Raw genomic sequence first — 24325 nt, forward strand, 5'->3', positions numbered from 1 at the left:
TCCTTCAGCATATCCTTTAACAGACAGCCACAGAGTAGTATAACACCACGTCATGTTTGAGGTTGAATCTTGAACAGAAACTATGAGCATAATGTGGAGCGGAAGCTGTCAGGACTACCAATGGGCCATTCCTATCAACAAACCATGGATCCATCTTATCAACTGTAATCAGATTATCGTACAACAACGCTTCCAGGGGTTTGAGTGCACAGCACAGTCAAAGGTGCACTTCCAGCCAGAGGTACAAGGTACAATGGCTGCACACCTGGAGACGTAGTCCTGGAGCAACATGAAAAAATACAGAACCTTAAAGGGAAATTCGTATTACACATAACACAACTTCTTATTTTATTTCTGTCCATCCATCATCACCCATTTTCAGCCATCACCTTGGCAACAGGCTAAGCAAGGTAGTCTATACATCCTTCCATCCAAGCTACAAACTCTGAGCATCCCAGGACATTCTCTAGTCCAATAGAAGATGTACTACCTATAGCAGGTTCTCGGTCAGCCCTGGGGTAATCTCACACCTGGACACGAAAACATGGAAAACCTCAAGAGAGAGGCTTCCAGGAGGCATCCCAATCAGATGCCCAAATCACTTCAACTGGCCCCTTTTGAAGCGAAGAAGCAGTGACTCTACTCTGAGTTGTTTGCACAAGTCTCAGCTCCTGGGAGAGCACAGCTACCCCACAAAGGAAACTGATTTCCTGTGCTTCTGTCCACGATGTCCTTCATTTGGTCACTACCCAAAGCTCATGACTACAGGTGAGGGTTGGAGCTTTGCCTTCAGGCTCAGGTCTGTCTTCACCAAAGCGGTCGCAACACCCACATTACTGCTGAAGCCGTTTGATCGTTCTATCACTCCTGAGCAAGAGCCCTGACGTATTTGCCCTGCAGAGTACCACCAGTATGGAGGTCTCGGCGGCCCTGCCCCTTCACGCTCGCCTGCAAGCTGCCCCGGTACATGGAGATGACAGGTCGATAAAACCAACAGGAGGCCACAGGACGTTCTCCAGACCCTGCTGCACCACAAGACTCTGTCCATGAAACAGAACAGGGCACAATCCTGGCAGAGCCCAGTGGCCTCTGTCAATGTTCTCACCTAACTAATAGCTGAGATCTGAGACACAATAACTTGCCACTGTTGTGGCACCAATCTCTGCCATACAGCATCCCATAAACGGAAGCCTCTGAGTGCATGAAATCTCACGCATTTCAAACATGAAGTGTAGAGGAGTAGGGACGGACGGCAGAGGAGGATGCGGCAGGAGTGGTTTGAACATTTTTTCTGGATGTTTTCATAATTTGAAAACTTATCACAATAGAATCCGTTACAACAGCAATGAAGCTAGCTGACCACAGCATGTATTCCATGCAGTTATTGAAGAACCCATTTAGTTCTGCATTTTGTTTGACATACTTAAGAATATTTTGGTTAAAAAAAAAAAAAACACACAAAATACATGGTTGACCCTGAAATACTACCTGGACAGAGATGGCCTTCTTTACTCACTCATATAAAACATAATACATCATGGGACTTGAACAGCGTGTCATTTCTGCCTCAGTGTTGTCTCCTGTCATTCAGAGATTAGAATTACAAAAACAAATGCTCCAGGAGTGTGAGGTAAGAAGGTCAGATAGAAGAGCAGCTGCTGTATTCACAAACACTATGCATTGTTTCCTCATTTTTGTGATTTGAAAGTATGTGAGTAGATTTCAAAGTTACGACGGAGTATTGGGGCCACATTGAGAAAAAAAAAGAAATCATAAATTTCGAGAATAAAGTCATAATATGAGAATAAAGTAATTATTTAATGAGAATTAAAAATTAAAAATTTCAAGAGAAAAAAACATAATTCTTCACAATCTCTTCAATGTCCTGATGATGATGCTGATGGTGATGATGCTGATGAACCAAACAATGTGGTTGCTGAAGATGCTCTACATTCCTCATTTCAAAGCTTCTGATATTTCCCCTCTAAAACAACATGGAACCTAACATTAATAATAATAAATAAAATGACCACTTCATTCTCATTATATTATGACTTTTTTCTTGTAAAATTAAAACTTTATTCTCAAAAGTTCCGATTTTTTTCCCTCAATGTGGCCCTATTACTCCGTCGTACAAAGTACATTCAGAAATCATGGGTAATGCGTCTACAGAAAAATAAAACTTCAATACATTTTACAACAATGATGCAGGTGAGTAAATAAGAAATAAACAGCTTTAATGCGGTTTTATTCAGAGAGGCAGGTATAATGATACAGAGGTCATGTGAACAGAGATATGAAAGAGACAGTACCTGTGAGGCATCAAGCTTTCTCTTTTTTCTCCCTCAGCACGAAAGAACATCAACCTGTGTTACATTATCATCATAATGACAAAAACATCACCTTGGTCACCATGCCTATCAAACACATTTACACACATTCTCATCCACAGCAGAGAATGCATTACATACTGCAGTGTATATACTACACACAAGCCATAAACTACATTGGAGGCACATTGAAATGACTTTTTTTTTTTTTCTAAGAGCCTGAGTTAGTCCCTCCCCACCACCACGCACACACTGGGCAACATTAAGTGGCAGAGTGCTGATGCATTGCTGTGTTGTATCCTGAAGACAGACAGACAGACAGACACACACACACACACACACACACACACACACACACACACACACACACACACAGAGGAAATGTACTAGAGCAATGAAAAGTGAGACGGCCTGGAGATAATCCACACGGCAGGACGGCCTTCTGCACTGACCTTCACACCACAGATTAGCAGCACATAGTCAGCACCATCGCAGAATCTGCTTAGTCACAGAGGCAGCTGAGCCCAGTTATTGTGAGCATCAGCCTCTTCATGTGACGTTACCATTTGATCTTCACTGCAATGAACCAGCTGAGACAAAAACAAGTCCTCTATTTTCTGTTGATTAGTACTTGTATCCAGCAGCAGCATTTGCATTTCATCTAATTAACACAGAGCTAACAGAGCATGGGTATCTTAAGTAATTATTCATCTTAAAATAAAATATATTATCAAGGATCTAACAGTGATTGACCTTCTTTACTTCACACTGCTGAGCTGTTCCATGATTCCACATTCATGCAATGAGGTCATTTGGAGTACAGCTGTCGTCCTCAGTATGAGCCTTGAGCTCCAACTGAGATTTGCCCCCGGATGCCACCTGGGCTCCAGCAGCACTGGTGTCTCATTTCAAAGGCCAGAACTGAAATAATCAATCTGTGCTAATCAGGTTCAACTCCAGCAAGACTCCAGCAAGACAAACTTTATTTGCTTTGTAATAAATGTTGCCGTCTTGGTCTGCTGGTTTATTTAAGCATCTATATCATTCTGAGAAGTGATAGGGAGGTAGGGAGATAATGAGCTCAATGACCATCTTTACCCAGAGGGTCGATCTCATCATTGTTATATCAGCATCACTCACAAGTGCTGGTTCTGTCACTGTTGTCTTTAGTTTTGTCCCAGGTGCAAACTTTCTACTCATTCTAACCATGTTTTGAGTTCACACTGAAAAAATGCTGTTACAACAGAGGTGGACTAGAACTACTTCCTCGCAGTTGTATGCCTCCGCCAACCGGAAATATGGTCACAATCTCCCCTTCCTCAGTTACAACCTGTGTCCCTATTCAGGGGCTGAATCCTTTAGAGGACACGGTCTATGGAGATGTGGTCCTTCACTGCCGTCATAGACCACGAAGGCTGAACCGAAATGAGACGCTCTGGTCTACAGAGGATTTTCGCCTTGCGTCACCAGCTGTGCCCGCCCTTACTGTTGCGTTGCAAAGCGTGGCTCCTCGCAAACTAGCAACCATCAACATAACTTTTTTTAATATAAAACTTGAGGTTTTAAGGTCCATGGTTTTAACAGTTGTATCGTTAGCTGTTGAACTGAGCTGAAACTCAATACTTTCATTTAACAGTGTGATCCTCAGGCTCTCTGTCTGTGTTGTTTGCTTTCATTAATTAATCGGTCGGGCAACAAAGGATCCAACGAGTGGATCCTGCCCAGGAAAAGAAGGACACATTTGAAGGAGCCTTGTCTGTGATGCAATCAGTCTTTAAATGCAGCCTCTGAAGGATGCGGCCCCTGAATTGGTATACAGGTAGTGTTGAATAATGACCACAAGTGTTTTTGCAGAACATTATGATGTCACAGTGAAGTTGACCTTTGACCTTTTGGATATAAAATGTCATCACTTCATCATTTCATCCTATTAGATATTTGTGCTAAATTGTTTCATAATGGGTGTATGAATTCTTGAGTTATGACCTTTGACCACCAAAATCTAATCGGTCCAGTAGTCCAGGTGAATGTTTATGCCAAATTTGAAGAAGTTCACATTCACAAGAATGAGATGGACGGCGACCCAAAAATATAATCCCTCCAGCCCTGACTGTTGCTGGCATGAGGCCATAAACATAAAGAGGTGGTAACAGTTGAAAGCGACAGGAGTCTGGTCAGTGGTGCAGCAATACCAGCGGGAAGATAAAAAAAATCACAAGTGAAGTATAAACTATCACTATTTGTGATGTTTTCACTAAAACTGGAACCAGTATTCAGTGTTGACGCGCACGAGGTACTATTTCCTGTTACTATGTACGGTCTCCTGTTGGCATTGATAGTAACATTACGTACATCAATCCACTTCTTCTATCTTCAAAAACAAAGCAAATCCTCCTCAGACCACAAACCCTGGAGGTTTGATTCATTACCAGCTGCTCAATTAAGCACAGTACACAAGAACCAAATGAAGGTCTACAGCAGCCTACAGTAACTTAGTAACTCCAGTCAACCCGGACGTTCAACTCTACCTGTAGACACTTCTCTGACTGCAGCACAAACACACAGCAGCACAGTGTTTACATGATGTCAGGATGGTTGGCCTCATCTACGTCCCTGACTGTGACCTTGTGCCAGCTGATCTGAAGCAATACAAGCCAACACACACAAGCCTCAACACACACACACACACACACACACACACACACACACACAATCACACACACACACACACACACACACACACACACACACACACACACACACACACACATAATGTAGGCTTAGACAAAATGAAGGAAGGAAGCTGTGGGGGGCAAAGGGTGCAGAAAAAATGGATGATGGCTGAAAAGCAAAAGGATAAAAGAGAGAAAAGGAGGGGAAAACTGAAGAAGTGAATAGGAGACAAGATTTGGATGGAGGAAAGAAAATAAAAGTACTGTCGAGGAGTAGGAGGGAGAAGTGGGAGGAGAACTATGCTGAAGAAAAGACAAGAAGAAGATGACAGGAGGAAGAGAGGGGTGGAAAGGAGGATTGGCAGGAACAAGATGATGAAAGTGTGGAAAATGAAGAGGGTGAGAACAGAGAGGCAGCAACAGCGTGACAGAGTAAACAGAGATGTGGAGGTGGATGGGCTGAAAGAAGAAGAGGAGGGTGAAGACAAGAAGAGTGACAGGGAAAGAGATGAGTATGAAAAGAGCAGAGCTCTGAGTTCACACTGTGAGTATCGCAGCATGGATGTCTCTGAACTCCCTGATATAATCCTCCTGGAAAGTCTTAAAAACATGAAATAGAAAGGGAATATTTTTGTTGTTTACATTACACTGTAAATATGTCCACACCTTTACATATACATTAACTCTACATTCTGACACTCCACGTCTGTGTCCAACATGGCTCTCTGTTTACTTTCAGACACTTTATAGAAGAATCTGAATTAGAAGTCCATACTGCCAAACACCATTCAAGGAGCTAGAATCTGCACGAGGAAGAAACTTCACATCCCATAAGCACCTGCATATACAACGCTCAACTTAAAGGACTAGTGCGCAGGATATGGTGGCATGTAGCAACAAGGCTGCAGCGTTTGGTTTGAGACAGCGTTTGGTTTGTCCCTTCAGAGCTACTGTAGCAACCTGGCATTGCAACACAGAGGACCCACTCCCTACGCAGATATGAAGGGTTGATATATGATATGATAAAAGGAAAAAAAAAGCCAAGCAAATGTTAGACAGCTCAGCTCCCAGCTCTTCCCTGACGTCCTGTGTCCGCCAGACAGAGTCGGTGAATCTCTGAATTTTAATGGTAAACTGCTTTCTGGGTGTTTCTCCTGGTTCTAATCCCCTGGTGTGTTTGTTGTGGAGAGGAGGACACCTCTGTGGATAATTCAGCTGCTGGTAAAAACCTGCTGAACGTCTGCTTCATAAGTTATCAGAGAAACAATCAAACTGATGGTAGAAAGCTCCTGAACCACTGACACTGAAGGAATCCAAACCGGGAGGAGCTTACGGTAATGGTGTTGAAGACAACAACTCCCATGATGCTATGCTACTTCACAACATCAGCAAACTCTGTCTTTTGTTATTGTTTTGATTGAGAGACCCCTAGAGGCAGAAGCTCTTCATCTTTTTAACAGACGTGTGTGAAGACTCAATCTCATCTCTATTCTTAGACAATGTTCAGCCATGACTTGTCCCTGTCTGTGTCTTTGCAATGTGCCTCCAGTGACAACATATAACATTGTAGATATGCATTTATTTAATGGATATTTCATCAATAACAGAGTTGGGATCAGTTCACAACGTTAATCAATCATTTCATGAATCGTTTTGAATCAAACCAGTCTGAGGCTGCAGCAGTGACTCCACTGTTCATCACGCACCCCACAACGTCACTCCAGCTGAATATGTAAAGTTTGTTCTGAGGGGATGAGAATGTAAAAGATTTATACTATTAAATAAATGAGATTGCTCATTAATTACTGACATTAATTGTGAACAGTGGAAACATTGGGCGTGAAGGTGGTAGATATCTTCCTCTGGAACAGTGCTAGTTTAAAAGAGACTGAGCATCATCATCATCTTCATCCTCGGCCTCAGCGTTAGTGGTTCAAAAATGTGAAAAAAAAAGTGGCGCATTTATGATTAAACACCGGTTTTTAAAGAAGCGTTAGATGTCACAGATCTTTTTGTTCATGTTGTCTGTTGTTAATCTCATTTCCTGAATTGATTGAATCGAGAATGAACTGACCCCAGGATTGATCTCGGCACAGTTTAAGAATTTCCAGGGAGAATCCTCAGCTACACACCACATACAGTACAGAGAATGCAGCATCTGTGGTTGTTCACTGTACACAGGGCCGTGCATAGATAACATAGACTGTCACTGCTCATGTTACAGAAGGACCTTTGTTTGGCCTTGTTTTTAACAAGTCACTGACTCATTCCAATCCTCTCAGAAATATACCAATCAGCATTTTCTATGAGCTACAGTGTGTGAACGACACATCCATGCACGAGTCTGAAGATACAGCTACTGTAGTCTGGGGACTAGATCAGGGCTGTCACCATATACTGGATTTCACCATTAACACAGTATTTCTAAAAGTATGAAGTCAAACAGTGCAGAAAATAGACCTGGCTTTTCAAACTTGCTTGCATTTGTGTTTTATTTTTCTCAAAAATCAGCCCTTACTCAGTCACACACACAGTGGCCCTGAGCATTCTGGGTATCACTACTACTTTTTTTAAAATTATTATTATTTTGGCCATTTTTCAGCCAAAGTTAGCATGCAGCACAGGGTCTTGGGTTGGAGTTGAACCCAGGTCGCTGTGGTAAGGACTGAGCCTAAATGGTATGTGCTCTACCAGCCAATGGGGCGCCCCCGGCTTTCATTACTTAGGACAACAAGTTAGTCATTGCCAACAACATGTCGGTCACATAAATAACATCGTGAAACGGGCAAAAGTTTCAATGTTGTTGGATTAGTTTGGATTCTATGAAGAGGACAGAGTTAAGTAATTCAATCAGTGCGTGTGTGATTAATAGAACTCAGCCATGCACGTGCATGTGTGATTGTGACACAGTTGTGCATGTGTGTGCATATATGTGCATCCTAACACTGCACGTGTGAGTCTTGACGATCAGCCTTCAGAGTATAAAGGTAAAATGTGGTTAAAGCAGGAAAGTGAGTCAGTCTGCTTTGATCTGTGAATGAATGGAATGAATGTGGGCGACTCTTACAGTATCTGCTGTTCACAGCTGCTTTATAATAAATGAACCGTTTCTCTGCGCAGCACTCGAACGAACACACTGTGTGCTGTTCACTGTGTTTACTTTCATTAGATTGGATGAAAATGACACCAGGCTGTGATATAACCACACAGACCTCTACACACATAGGATTAATCAGTTGTAACAAGATATTCCACTTCATTATGAGCCTATGGTGAGCCCTGGTGACTGAAACTCTCTCTCTCAAAAAAAGAACCAGACTCCATTGACGAAAACATCAAACATCGTCGTTTTATCTCACGGCACACAGGAGTTGCTGACCTACTGTTGCCTCGATTGGTTCGTTTGTTTCTGTTATTGCGTGACTTTCAGTGGTGGTGGAGTATTCAGATCCTTCACATGAGTAAAAGTACGACACAATAACACAAATACACCGATCGAGGTGGCTTCGACCTGGTTAAACGAAAAAGACCTTACTCTTTAACAAAAAGGTCAGCCTCTGTAGGAATCCTTCCATAATGTTGTCAGACACTTGTCAGTCAAGTCATGTCAAACTAGATTGATACAATGATTCATACAGAATTAGACCTTTTCGTTAGAGAGTAAGATCCTGTTGAAAGCCACCAGACTCCATTGACAAAAACAGTAATTCCACCTCACAAACTAAACTTAAGCCCCTTTTACATGAGACAAAAAACTTCCTGTCAGTAATGTGAAAGGGTGCAATCAGCATTCTGTCCCAGGTGAAATGAAAAACAGGTATTTGTCGGCTCCAGCTCCAAATGGCAGTGATGTACACACAACACCCAGGCGAACACGTTAATCTTCGTCTTTTCCTGCTGTAACGTCTTTCAGAGCACTAACACCGTAGACAGACCTGTCACCTGCCCAGCACGATGCTGTTCAAGCAGAAACACCACGGCTACACCTTCCCCTGAGAGTCGGCTGCCCTCAAGGCCGCAAAGAATGAGCAGAGCCCTGAGATAAGTTTTAAAAACGTACAATGACTCTCTGAAGCGTCTCACACAGAGGCTGCAACACTTACAGCAGCACCACCCGGGGGACGAGACACAACACATCAGCTTTATCAGTCCCCTGTGCCTCTGCTATGTAACTGCAAATGATGACATTGCTCCCTGCAGTTGTCGGTGTCCTCTCTGCCTGAACAGAAAGGCAAACTCATCTGGCAGCGTGAAAGGAGTCGCACGCCTGTTTTCAGCGGCATTTCAAAAATCCATTTATAAGCACTAATTCTGGTGTAGAAAGACTGTAACAAGTGAAGGAGGCAGCAGGCCAGTAATTCCTTTTTCTGCAAGATAGAATTTTTGTTTTTGTCAGTTGGAGTCTGGTGTGTTTTTAAGGAGACAGCTGGTTACCAGGGCTCATCATAGGATCTTAAAAAAGCAGAAAATCCAGTTATAACTATCTAATCTTATGTGTGGTTATATCACAACCTGGTGTCATTTTCAGGCGAACTAATGCAAGTTAACACAGTGAACAGCCGTGCGTTTGTTCAGATGCAGCAGGGATTTAATGAACTGAAGGAGAAACTGCTCATATAGAAATTTACCATTTTTGGCACCATTATGACAGGGACAGTGAGAGAGAGACAGGAAAGTTAGGCAGGAGAGATTATGACATGCAGCAAAGGGCCTGAGTCGGATCTGAACCCCAGCCACTGTGGTAAGGACTGAGCATAAACCACTGGGGCGCCCCACACATGAGGTTTTTGATAAATAATCACGAGTGCAGGTTTGAGCATCTTACCCCCCACCCCGACCCCACACACACACACACACACACACACACACACACACACACACACACACACACACACACACACACACACACACTGCTGTATCTGTATCTTTATAGTATAAATAGTTTTTCAACACAACGTCCTTTTGAATTTGGACTGAAATGATAAAATGATTGTTACTGTTAATTGTTAATCTTCAATAATGTTTTAATGATAATTCTTAACATTATTATGGTATTTATTCATTCTATGGAGATGTTACCATTATTGTGATGATGAAACGTTGATATCGTGACAGCCCTAATTTAGATGGAGTAAAGTGACAGAGAGCAGAGATTAGGCCAGACTTCTATACTGTAGACTTCTGATTACCAACATATACGTATGTCTGGTCCACACTGTTGACTGCTGTTAACCAGGAAGTTGTGTTAATCAGATTTTGCTGTGAAAAAATGGTTTCGCTCCTACAGTAAATCTTCATCTGTTTGCTGGAAGACCTGCATGGTCGTCAATAAAGAAGCACTGAGAGTAAAATCTGGAATCTGGAGGTCTTGAGGAGCTTATCACACTGTGTGGACCAGACATCAGACCATGCAACACTACTTCTCCAGACAGAGGAGGGGTGGAGTAGATAGATAGAAGGAGTCCTGCAGACAGAGGTGGGGCTGAGGCCTCCTGGGCATGTTGAAGCAGCAGCTGCATGGCGGTCAGCAGGAGTGAGATCCATCTTTGTTTCTCCCTCTCTTTCTCTCTCTTTTTGCTGGGTTGCAGAAGGTGAAGATGGAAGAAAGCTGCTGTGCATGGTCAGCCTGACGTCCATCCCTCTTTCTCTGTTCTCTCTCTCTCCCTCAATGTTTTTCTCTCTCTCTCCCCGTGGTAAGCGGAGGTGCAGGCTTGTGAGAGGCCGGTGATTGGCTGGTGTGAGAGTGTTTAGATTGGAGATGGAGAGACGGGAGGCAGAGGAGTCTTGGTGTGATGGAGGTCTACGGTCCAAACTGTTTATGACTACTGGCTTAATCCACAGTCGGAGACTATTGGTGTAATGTGAATCGAGGAAGGCGGCAGTGGAGGGAAATGTGCTGCTAAAGAGAATTCAGACTGAAAACAGTCCTACCTTCCACATCACAGGGTCTCCTGCATTGTAAAAAAGGAGGATCACCCCACACGGTCCATTGCTCATAGTATGACTTCAGTGGAAGTATGAAGTAGAGATAAAAGAGAAAGAGAGAAAGATCGAGACTGTGTGTCTTACCTCGTCTGACTAAGTATGGTTTAGTGTAGTCCCAGCTCTCGTTATCGTTCTTAATCACGTTCAGACGAGTTGGCTGTTGACGCAAAGATGAAAGAATTGTTCAGGATCCAGTGAAATGTAAGACAGATGTATATCTCACCTTCAGTTTCTCAATTTCGGCTTGTGGCCTTCATCAGGGCCAAGGAATATTTAAATAAGATAACCAGTCATATACATACACGCACATATCAGCCAATGAGGTTGGGTTGGATATATGGTCATGTGACTTCAGGTCATTCTGAGACTGGCAGGGAGGTGAGGGATGTGTCCAATAATGAGTGCTTCAGTACTGCCCTTTAGATGCACATCTCCTGTGCCCATATATGGTGTCACCCCTTATTGGACACACCCCTCACCTGCATTGTCAAAGTAACACCATCTTTCTTGTGGGATAACTGGCGTTCCTATGACAACAGCAGTAAGAACCTAGATTTTAATTTATTTATGTGACTTTCTGGAGAAAACCTTTTAATCACAGCACATCAGTGATAATATCAACATCACAGACTGACACCAGGCTTGTGACAGCTGATGTCTTCTTCATGTCTTACCCTAGCATATTCAATCTTGAGTGTACAGCAACCGGCATAGATGTCAGCTCCGTTAAGTGCAGCTTTGGCCTTCTGGGCACACTGAACCGACTCAAATCTGGAGGATTGGTGTTAAGGAGAGGTCACCTACACACTCCAACACATAGATCCACACAGAACTTAAGACACACACTCAGTAAGGATACTCCACCATGGCCTGGATTCCATTTCGTTTAAAGATGACGATCCTGAGCACGCTACCGATGGGATTACACACCGTGTACAGAACATCCTGGACCAACATGGAAAAAAAAGACAGATTCAACATTCAACACTGACAGTCTGAAAGTTTCTAATTCTGCAGTGTGTTTAATATGCATGACACACAGGCCGCGGGCCACTGAACATCTCATAAATACTATAAAGGACTTTTTTTTCAGGACTTTTTGGGGGATTTGGTGAATTCTTTTCCAAGACTCAAAACTCTTTTTGGTGACAGCTGTTTGTTTGGCATTCAATAAATTAATGATTCAGTCTGTCACAAACAATGCAAACACAACTCAAGAGAGTTTCAAGAATCGCAGCCCATTAAGACTACATGTTAACTCCCAAGCTGCTGCTCTGCTGCTAAAATCCTGATGTACGTAACTGTGACGTCGTCTAACAAACTCATCAAACACAGAAAGACACACACAGAAGACTGAACTGTGTATTTTGTTATTGATTTGCTGCAGTAAGAGTATTGTCTCATTTCCGGTTGTTGGTGTTTCTGTTTTTAACATACTATTCACATCTGCTAGTTTCTTTAGTAATAATGAAACATGTTATGAAATTAGTTTATTTTCTGTAATGGCGGCAAGGCTCAGTGTATTAGAAGTGCTCCCCCTCTTCCCTGCAGTTCCCGAACAGCCGGGAAACCAGAGCAGCTCAGAAGACTGCCTGTAACAAGAGGTGTAGCTCTAAGCCTCTGCATCCATACACAGTCCAGACCTGAACCAGGTTTATACCCAGAGACAATGAGCTGAGTTGTCAACACTGCAGCTGTAAACACCCCCCTAATAGAACCTGTTTGCACCAGCAGCTCCAACTCAGTGAAGCACTTTGCTGACCAGTGGTGGAAATATGATCAGTTAGTCAGTCAGTCAGTCAGGGACATTCCAGATCGTAGGGTTGGCCCCACTGCTAAGGTCCTGCCAAAATGTTCCTCAGACATTCGACTCAACATTCATATCAGCCATACCTCAACAAAGGTTGAAAATTTCAATCCAAAAAAACCTTTACCTCCGGAGAAGATGATTATCCTTTAATAAGTAACCTCGTATTTTAATATATATATATATAATACTTTCTGATAGACTGATAAAAAAGCATTGTGTCAATCATTGTGTCAGTCAGGAAGTTCTGCCAAATTATATTTGCATCATTTTGGATTTCCTAAAACATTTTTGTACAGTCCAGTCTCCCTCAAATTTGACAGCAAGTGTTCCTGATTCCTATTGTTATAAGTTAAAAACTCATGAAGCTCATAGTGAAAAATCAACTGAATAAAGCAGTGAGTGCTTGAATTTGCCTTAATTCTTGATATCACAAGATGATGAATTAAAATTTGTGAACCTAAAGATGACATCAATGAATCTTTGCTCATCTAATCAAAAGGCTACTGTAGTGTAGCTTGCTAATGAAAGTTAATTAAAGTGAACCCATAAGGCTGCCACAACAGACAAAATGTAGATGCTATTAAACTATTTGCTTGAAAACGTGGATTGCAGAATCATGGACAAACGTTGTTGTATGATTTATGTCAGGTTGATGGTTGAAAATCATGGTGAGAAATCAGCCGTTCAAGTTTCCATCTTATTCAAATTATTATTGTCTGTGTACCTGTTTAATATATTCATGACTGGCTGATGGGTTTACTTTTAAGAAAATGTGAGAACTTGTCAGCTGAGTCTACTGCATTGGTCCAATGTCCTCACAAAACCACTATGTTAGATATAAACATTCACTGAGGCCACATTGATGATATAATTGATATTTCACATTTGCAACATTTCCTCTGCAGTGATCTGGACACAGATGTTTACAGAGGCAGAGTTCATGATGGAAGAGAATGAGATGAGGAAAAACCTCAGAGGAGTCTAGACACACAGTTACTGCTTTTAATAGAAGCTTAATAAATCCAGTTTAGAGAGAGAGGCTGTCAGGCAGGCAGATGCATTTAATATTACATACTACACACTGAAAATGAAATGTTTGTAGGTAGGATCAGAAACTGCCTGAAAGGATCATAAAGCACGTTTCAGTTTTTTACACTTTTCAATGCGTTTTCACACATTCTGGGCAGCCATTGAAAATCAACTGAGAGGGACTTGAAACTAGTTCAAGATCAATCCATTACAATAAAAATTATTTATATATACACTCACCGGCCACTTTATTAGGTACACCTTGCTAGCTAGCCCCTTTTGCCTTCGGAACTGCCTTAATTCCTCATGGCATAGATTCAACAAGGTGCTGGAAACATTCCTCAGACGTTTTGGTCCATATTGACATGATAGCATCGCACAGCTGCTGCAGATTTGTCGGCTGCACATCCATGATGCAAATCTCCCGTCCTACCACATCCCAAAGGTGCTCTATCGGATTGAGATCTGGTGACTGTGGAGGCCATTTGAGTACAGTGAACTCATTGTCATGTTCAAGAAACCAGTATGAGATGATTTGAGCTTTGTGACATGGCGCGTTATCCTGCTGGAAGTAGCCATCAGAAGATGGGTACACTGTGATCATAAAGGGATGGACATGGTCAGCAACAATACTCAGGTAGGCTGTGGCGTTTAAACGATGTTCAGTTGTTACTAAGGGGCCCAAAGTGTGCCGAGAAAATATCCCCTGCACCAATAAACCACCACCACCAGCCTGAACCATTGATACAAGGCAGGATGGATCCATGCTGTCATGTTATTTTCGCTAGATTCTGACCCTGCCATCCGAATGTTGCAGCAGAAATCGAGACTCATCAGACCAGGCAACATTTTGCCAATCTTCTGTTGTCCAATATTGGTGAGCCCGTGCGAATTGTAGCCTCAGTTTCCTGTTCTCAGCCGACAGGATTGGCTCCCGTTGTGGTCTTCTGCTGCTTTCGCCCATCCGCTTCAAGGTTCCACGTGTTGTGCGTTCAGAGATGCTCTTCTGCATACCTCGGTTGTAACGAGTGGTTATTTGAGTTACTGTTGCCTTTCTATCAGCTCGAACGAGTCTGGCCATTCACTTCTGACCTCTGCCATCAACAAGGCATTTTCACCCAGAGAACTGCCGCTCACTGGATATGTCCTCTTTTTCAGACTATTCTCTGTAAACCCTAGAGATGGTTGTGCGTGAAAATCCCAGTAGATCAGCAGTTTCTGAAATCCTCAGACCAGCCCATTTGACACCAACAACCATGCTACGTTCAAAGTCACTTAAATCACATTTCTTTCCCATTCTGACGCTCGGTTTGAACTTCAGCAGATCATCATTACCATGTCTACATGCCTAAATGCAATGAGCTGCTGCCATGTGATTGGCCTATTACATATTTGCATTAACGAGCAGTTGAACAGGTGTACATAATAAGTGGCCGGTGAGTGTATATTTATAAGTGTATAGCGACTTAAGCAACTTACAAGTGATTACAAGTGAGGGACATGAGTAAAGCTTCAATGCAGTAGGAGATCTTGGTGTAAGAAGCGCTGCATCTATTTAATAAGTGAAGGAGATCAAGTAAAGAAGTGAACTGAAAGTTCACAGTAAGAGCTCGTTAGACACATGCTCTCTGAAGAGATGAGTCTTCAACAGATTCTTGAAGATAGAGAGGGATGCTCCTGCTCTGATAGATTGTGGTAGACCAAACCAGACCAGAACAGACCAGAACAGTCTTTACTGAGACTGTATTGTGTGCAAGATGGTGATGAGAGACCACATTCATTAGAGGAACACAGTGGCTGAGAAGGAGCACAAGGCTGATTGATTAAGTTCAAGTAGATGGAGCAGACCCAGAAGTCTCTCTGAAGGCAGCATTAGAGACTGAATGTGATTCAGGCGGTCATGGGTTTGGCTTTTAGGATGATTAAAGACCAGACAGGCTGCTGCATTTTGGACCATCTGTAAGGGATTCACTGGGTGTGACAGGAGGCCCGTAAGAAGAGCAGTGTAGTAGCCGAGGTGAGAGACAACCATGGCCTGGACTAAGAGCTGGGTGGAGTACTGAGTCAGGTAAGACCTGATGTTTCTGATGTTGTATAGAGCAAAGAGACATGACGGGGAGACAGATGCAACATGGTCAGAGAAGGAGAGCTGGTCATGACACCCAGGTTTTACTGCCATCTTGGTTGGAGTAAGAGATGAAAAGGCAATTTTGATATTGAGATTGTGCTGATAATCAGCTGTATCACCAAAACTTTGACATATATGACCTAATATTATATATCCACTAACAATATGATAGAAATAAGTTCACATAAATGCAAATGTGTGCATGTTTACCGTGGTTATAGGGTACAGGGGGTTCTGTATGGACAGCAGCAGGACCTTGTTGCCACTGTTGGGGTTGTCAGCGTTGGTCGGCCTAGTAATTCTCTTGGAGGTGGAGTAATTAAAGTACGCCTGCTGGCCTGATGAACACACGGATGAAACACATATGAACACACACACTATGCTACATACAAGCATGTGTAGCTAATCAGTCTCAACAGGAAGTCTTCACCATGAAAAGTCTGAGAATCAAACCTGCGATGTAAACAGGCTCCTTGGCTCCACAGGACACACAGCGGTCAGCGCTCTCCACTGCAGAGAACTCCACCAGGGCCTGACGCTTGAATGGCATCATCATCACATAACTGAGAACACACACACACACACACATACGCGCATTAAGACAGTACACACACACATGCTGCTAAGTCTAATTTTTTTCCACCTAATGGCTTTTCTCTAGGCACATCAGCTTCTCTGCCAGCAGCTCCTCCACTCTTTTTGTGTGTGTGTGTGTATGTGTGTGTGTTTGTGTGTTTCACAGTGTGCTTTTCCTTTCTGCTCCGTCCAGGTGAATGAGAGGTTTAATGAATACTGCATCATGCAGGGTGTGTTAATAATGGAGCAGGAGTCATTTAGAGTGGAAACTGCAGCATCACAAAATGTTTCCTTCAATTATTCAACATCTGTAACTATCTTTACACTAAAGCTACTGAAGCTCACTGTAGTTCATTACATGGAGGTGACTTTTTACCTGAGGTGTTCCTGTAAATGTTCACTCCTGTTCAGATGTTCATGTTATTAGATGTTTAAAAAAGTTAGTATAAACAGAATATTGAGAAACAAAACAAAACAAACACAAATAGACTGGGATCACCTCCTGGTGGTCGTCTGCCTCCTCCACTCAGACTAATTTCAGGTCACATCCCTGTTTATCCAGAGTCAGAGAAAATATCAACCATTCGTGTGAAATTTTGTCATAATGCTATGAAGTCATATATAATGGCTAAAAAGTGTTTTCTGAGGTCACACTGACCTTGACCTTTGACCTTTCACCACCAAAGTCTAATCAGTTTGTCCTTGAGTCCAAGTGAAGAAAATTTGTGCAAAATTTGAAGGGATTCCCTTGAGTTCTCTAGATACCTAATTTCCCCCTGGAGATCAATAAAGCATTCTGATTCTGATTCTGATTCTGATTGTGTTCACAAGGACAAAATCATGTTTTATGAGGTCACTGTGACGTTAACCTTTGACCTTTAGCCACCAATGTCAGTTCATTCTTGAGTCCAAGTGAATGTTTGAACCAAATTTAAAGAATTTCTGTCAAGGTGTTACTGAGATATCATGTCCACGAGAATGGGACGGACGGACCACCCAAAACTGTTGCTGAAGTGGAGGCATGAAACGTATTGATGAGGGTGGTGAATGAGTGACGAGTAGGGTGCTCATGGGAAACTTTCATCCAAGTTATAAATTGTGATTTTTTTTTTATTGTGCAGTCTTTGATGTTTGATTCTAACTGATTTTATTGATGAGGTATTTATTGTGTATTATTTGCAGGTAGTATGAGGTCACCTACTCACCTGGGCCCGTAGTCACATAGCATTTTACATTACCACTAAGATAATTCTCATAAGTCATGATAAAAGTTTCTAACTAAAAATTTCTTCACAAAGCTGCTGAGACCAACTTTTACTAAGGTAAAGCTAAAACTCCTGAGCTAAGAGTGCGACTCCACTTCTATGGCTTGCTATGGCATATGTTATGTCAATTTTCATGGACAAGCTCCCTTGCAGGAACCACAGTGATTGGTCGATGAGAGACCGTCTGTGCCAGTGAAAACCCAAGCGCAACATCCCGCATTAATAATAAAAAAACACAGAGAAATAAACGAATACAAATGAAATAATAACAGATTGGATTCTGTTACTAAAGCAGTGCGTTCTCCCAAATGCATCAGTATAATCAGGTTTGTGTCGACCTGAGAGAATTCATTTTACTCTAAAAACTTCAACTTCAACTTCAATATTCAGTTCAGCTAACTGGCAGCCTATTAGCCACAGTCTGTTGTAGCTACACCTGTTGTAATGTAGCTGTGGTCCCGGCTGTGGGTTGAGGTGTGAGAAGATTTCCCCCTGTCCCCCACCAGGTGACATCCAGCTGGAACATGATCCTTTCAAACAGCTGATCAGGTCACTCCACATTAAGATGCATGACTCTTGCGTAGATCTGTGCAACACTGTACAACAATGTCTACAGCTGTACAGGCAGCATCAACACAGCCTGTGTGTTGATGGTGTGATTTTGTTTTCCTGTTTACAAACACCTCCTCGTCTTGTGATGGTGCAATCATTTTTACATGCGTTCCATCTCTGGCACCGATAACATCATCACGACGGGTATACTGACCATGAAGCTGCTTTATTCCTCTGTAGCTGTTGAGAATCTAAAGGAACTGGTATGAAATTGTTCTATGGTGTGGGTCTACAGAGACATTCATTGATTGGTGAATAGATGGCTTTAGATGCTTTGTGAATACAGGCCCTGATTATTTCTCCTGAGTAAACATGCTGCAACAAAAACACTCCTGATCATACTAAGTGAGGAAAAAGAAAATGCTACCATGTTTTTCCTCACAAACAATCTTTGAGTACAGACAATGGCTTACAGAGACATCAAGTCAAATTATTGATTAAATTAATGCTGATCAGCAACGATTTGAGTGATCGATAAGGGGGCTGGAGCCAATCCCAGCTGACCTTGGGTGAGGCTGGGGTAAGCCCTGGACAGGAGGGAAGGGAGATAAAAGACTTGATAACTCAAGCCCTGAGCAGCAGGTTTGACTCCCTGCCGGCCTCCCCCATTCTCTCTCTCCCCGTGTTTCCTGTCTATTTACACTGTCGCTCTCAAGTAAAAACAAAAATGCCCCCAAAATAACTTTAATTAAAGTTAAAAGATTAACTAATTTGTCAGGTGTTTTCTGTCAATCTAAGAATCACAATTCACTCACACACACATGAATATTTTTTCACTTTCATATGGAAGTGAAATGCTCAGAGCCCTGCTGGAATCTTTCTGCGGAAAGTTCACAGAGACTCTGTCTGTGATCTTACCTCTGTATCAGTAGGCTGGATCACGGGGGCCTGCTGAATGAACGAGGGAGGCGTGGCTCTGTCTTTGCCCTGACATGACTCTAGGTGATAACTGAGCAGTGGCTCAGCTATAACCCAGGTACGGGGGAACTTACAACCCTGAAAATATTCTCCCTTTGTTGTCCAGATGTGTCGGCTCTGTGACTGACCACTGACCTGTCACCACAGAGTGAACAACACCTTACATCAAATCCCTGCTGTAAGTTCCAGACCCCCACAACTCAGAGACAGGATAAGCTGTTTAGAGATTAGATGGACAGATACAAGACTCAGCTCCTCTGTTTCTCCCACTCAAACTCTCTCTCTCTCTCTCTCTCTCTCACACACACACACACACACACACACACACACACCACGCATCCTGTGGTTGTTGTCTCACCATATGGGTCCAAACTTCTCCAGGGCATCTATCAGGTCTGCTTCCACCACAGCCTCACACAGGCCCCTGACATGGACCACAGGACTGGGAGAGATACGATGGGAGTCCTCGCCATTATCCTGCAACACACACAGTTACACACAGTTCACATCAGGCTGATCTGCTGCATTTTACTCTCCAGAGTCCACAGGCCTCTCTGGTCTAAAGATGCAGGGTCACGTGGCAGAAACGTTGAACCTTGCACAACTTTAGCCACAATGAAATATGACGCTGTACAGAAAGACACTCCACTGCCAGTCAAATACATACGAGTCCACATGTGAACATCCATGGTACATCACTGGAACATGAACATCATTATTTCACTGTTTGTACTGTTGTAACTGTCAATGGGACGTAAAATGAATGTCACAATGATAAACTCACTGGAGTTGTAAACTGCTGTCTCACTGTATTATACACTGCTGCATAGAGTCAGCAGCTGATCAAGCTCAAACACAGTCATCTGTTACTGACACCGGACTGTCTTGTTCATATTTGATCTTCTCACCAGGACCCAAGACAGTCCCCTGACGTCTGTAACCTCTGCCTCTAGAGGGTCTGACATCACGAAATAACGAGGGATCATGGGAGTTGTTGTCTTTATTAACGTTACCATGGACTCCTAGTTGAAAACAACCAAGGTGTCAAAAGTGTATGTGGCAGTTGCTAGGTAATAAGGTAAACTTTTGTATTTCTGCTACCAATCAAATGAAAGCATAGACATCATCACTGTACCTACATTTACGGGCACAGGATTGGACATAACCAGGAAGAAAATACTGTAAAAAAGCAGTAGAAGGAAACAAATGAGGTTTCATTAGAAACTAGGATATTCTAAATTACAAGTGCATCTTCCCAAAAACCGGGAAATAATAGGCTATTCATTTTCACGGACAGAAAAAAGAGAACAATCCTGGGAAGCGGTTGGCAACTGCTGGAAACCCTAAGAGCCAGTGTGTCAGTGGACCTTCAGGCTCAGGACGGGTTCTACCAGTGAAATGCCTCCATGACTAGTTTGAAAGTGATGTAACTTATTTTACCAGGCAGCTGCTGCACGTCCAGCTCGTCAGCTTGCCGAGCAGAACAATTGACTTCTTTCAGTAGGAAAATAAATCAGTGCAAGTTTGAAGTAGTTCCACATCTCCCAGTGTTTCATCATGAATATAAGACTGATGACAAGCAGGAAATCAGTGGTAACCAAAGAGCAGCAGTGCTGGCAAAAGCCCATGTTCCAACACAATCAGCCTCTTTTTGACAGTCAGTCATGAATATGGAGTATTCTTAAGAGAGAGAGTAGATGTGTGAGAGTTCCAGTCAAATCCTCACACTTCTCTCTAATCTTGTCTTCTCATCTTGTTTATCCCCTCACATACTCTGTCTCTTTTAAACTTTAATCTCTTCCCTTCTTCTGCTTATCTCTTTCTCTGTCTATGATCTATCCCTTCCCCCATCTTCCCTCTTTTTGTCCTTCTCTTTCACATTGACATTCCTTTTAGTCTATTTATAGAGGCAGATGGCTCTTCTGAGTGTTCGTAGAGGAAAAACAGGGCATGAGACTAACTTTTCTCTCTGCTGACCAAGCTGCTAGCTTGTCTACTTCAGACACATTAGCACTATTTCTGTACATTCATTTATAAATCAGTGAGTTCTGTCCATGGCTGGGTACTTTGATACAGGGTTGATTGACATTTCCTGGATACAGATTTATGTAGCCCTGATATAGTAAATAGGACAATATAAACAATTGTAATGTCAGAGGTTATCATATTTATCATGATTTTTTATTGATACATTTCTACTGTCATTGAATCATCCTGATTCCTTACATCCAGACCCATTTGATCTAAGCTGTGGCCTATCCATTAACCAATACACCAGGCATGTCCAGGGAATGTGGGCCCTGGATGTATCATGACATCCCCATATAGAAATGTAACATATGACATATACATCCCTACATCAGGAGTGATGTTGCCATATATGACACCTTTATCATTATCACATACTGTATATACAGTATGTATATACCTCTGGATATATGAAGATAGAAGTAAATATAAGTAACATATATGAAATACCCATGGTAAAAATTGTATGTTGTACATATATTAAAAATATCTAGGATGAATTTGTATATGGTATAGTATGTTGCAATGATATATGTTAACGTCATATATTTGATTTATAAATGCAAGTTTATTAAAACAACATACATATAAAAATCTCAGACTTTTGGAACCCACTGTATATAATATCAACATACTGTATATTGACAGGCTTTGTGATGGATATATATTTATGTAACATATGTCTACTATATAAGCATACATACATACATATACATACATTTGTATGGGCTAGACATACAGTAAATGTCAATATATAAAAATTACAATAGGTTTCATATATAATTTTTTCCCATTTCATATCACGGAAATTCAATATATGTACATATATAACATTTGCGTATGGGACCAGACACCCTGTTCCATGATGACATTTTGATCTCAGTTGGATCTGTGTCTGGAAAAAAAAAAAAGGCTACCAAACCCATGTGTATCAATAGGCTTACATGGTAAATGCACATTAGCACCACACAACACATTAACACGTGTTAATTCTCAGTTTTGGCAAATTGTGCAAAGGAGAACCAACAACCTGTAAATTTTCACTCCAAATAACAAACCGGCAGACAGTGAGACTTTACAAAGAAAAGAGAGACATGCTCATTGCTTCATACAGGAGGTTCATCTGAGGGTAGCCAGGTTTACCCCATCAGCTACAGTCATACAAGAGGGGCTGCAGGAATCTGAGGGTAATATTTGATGTTAACCTAAGTTTCGATAACTTTTATGAGAAAAGTGCTATATAAATAAAGTTGTTAGTTCTTCATATTCAGTACTGTTGGTTAGGCACATAGCAAAATTCCCCTGTGTCAAGACACTTTCTGAGGGTAGCTGGTTTACTTCACCAGCATTCAAGTAAAACTGCAACATGCTTGTTGCATAGATTTAGGATGGTGGATTAGCTACGCCTCTGTTGTGCAAAACAGTCTAATGCACTTGGTCACCTTCCTAAAATAATGGCCTAAGTCATTTTTTGACAAAAATGTTTTTTTTGCCTAAATCACCCCCTCATGATGCTGGCCACCTCTGGTAAAATTGCCTGAATCCTCAGTTGAGGGGAACATGCAATTCTACCCCTGTTGTATAATGGCCTATGTCAAAAGTGTGACTTAGGCCGTATTATTTTTGCCTAAGTCAAAAGACAATGTGATTTAGGCAATTTTACAAGCTTTTCAAAATGGTGATTGCTTCAAAAAAAAACGAAACGCTACTCAGCCTTTCGATCATTCAGGGCTCATCCCCTACTGGTAAGTGATGAGGATTACTACAATTTAGGCTACGCTTTAAATATTGCAGTTATTTAGTGTTTTAATTCAGTCTTTTAGTCAGCATTTTTGTCAGCAAAGTAGCTACATCTTTTTGGTAGGAGATGCACTTGACAATGCTGACACTAGTCAGGCCTCATTTACTGAAACTGACGAGACTGTTGTTGAAGAGGTATTTTCCCACCTTCAATACTGCCATTTTGAAGGTGTGATCCAAAACCATCCAGAACTCAAGGAGATCATCGTGTGGAGTGATGGCTGTGGTTATCAGAACCGCAATGTGTGTGTGTCAAATGCATTCTCTGAGCTTGCAAGGAAATGTGGGGTACTAATAACACAGAAATACCTTGTTGCAGGGCACACACAAATGGAGTGTGATAGCATGCATAGTACCATTGAACGCAAAATAGTTGCAGATATCTTCACCCCGAGAGACTACGTCGTCATACTTCAGACTGCAAGAACCAAGCCATCACCTTACCATGTGAAGGTGCTCAAGCATGATGCGTTTCTGAAAATGAGTGGATCTTACTTCAGTAGCATCAGACCAGGCAAAAGAGCTGCAGATCCAACTGTGCATGAGTTGCGGGCTCTTCAGTTCAGCAGTGAAGGCAGGATCCAGTTCAAGCTGTCCTTCTCAGAGGACTCTGCGTGGGAAGCATTGCCACAGAGGGTTACGATGCCAAATGAACCAATATCATGGATAAGAATGTTTCCGTGTGCTCTGCCAATTAAGGAGAGAAAGTTCCAGGACCTCCAGTCAATGAAACATGTGATGCCAGTGGAGTGTCATCCCTTCTTTGACAATTTGCCACATTAATAGGCATCAGTAGAGAATCCAGAAAAGTGGGGCTAGAGGGAGGAGTGAGGAGATGTGCATGCCTCCTCAGCATAATTCTTAGTTGCTTTGTTAGTTGAGCTTTATTGTTGACAGAGTTAAAGGTTATTTTGCCTAAGTCACAAAGGCATGTTCAAAAATTTGCCTAAGTCATTTATTGCTCTTGTGTTACATAATTGGCATACACTGTTATAAGTATGTCAACAGTCATCTGTTGTAATGACCTTTTTGAGTGAAATCATTAATAAATGTTATATATTCAATATTTTGTTAAGTTTTTTGTGTTTCCTGAAAAACCTGAAAAAATGACTTATGCCATTATTTCAAGAGGGTGTCGCTATTGAATACTGAGCAGGTAGGAATGATTTGTT

The 24325-nt window shown here is 42.0% G+C and overlaps 1 protein-coding gene across 1 annotated transcript in view; it reads right to left on the reverse strand.

Annotated features, from left to right (window-relative positions):
• hnrnpll (heterogeneous nuclear ribonucleoprotein L like) overlaps positions 1-24325 on the reverse strand; it is a 53901-nt gene that overhangs the window by 9659 nt on the left and 19917 nt on the right. Inside the window, exons 2-7 of the mRNA XM_022769040.1 lie at positions 19684-19802; positions 16408-16517; positions 16165-16292; positions 11847-11932; positions 11662-11758; positions 11072-11144 (exon numbers count right to left, since the gene is read on the reverse strand). Of these exons, the coding sequence (XP_022624761.1) occupies positions 11072-11144; positions 11662-11758; positions 11847-11932; positions 16165-16292; positions 16408-16517; positions 19684-19802 (613 nt within the window). The remainder of the gene's footprint in view (positions 1-11071; positions 11145-11661; positions 11759-11846; positions 11933-16164; positions 16293-16407; positions 16518-19683; positions 19803-24325) is intronic.

This window comes from Seriola dumerili, unplaced genomic scaffold (genome assembly GCF_002260705.1).
Source record: "Seriola dumerili isolate Sdu_G_001 unplaced genomic scaffold, Sdu_1.0 BDQW01002174.1, whole genome shotgun sequence".
In the NCBI taxonomy this organism is placed as follows: Eukaryota; Metazoa; Chordata; class Actinopteri; order Carangiformes; family Carangidae; genus Seriola; species Seriola dumerili.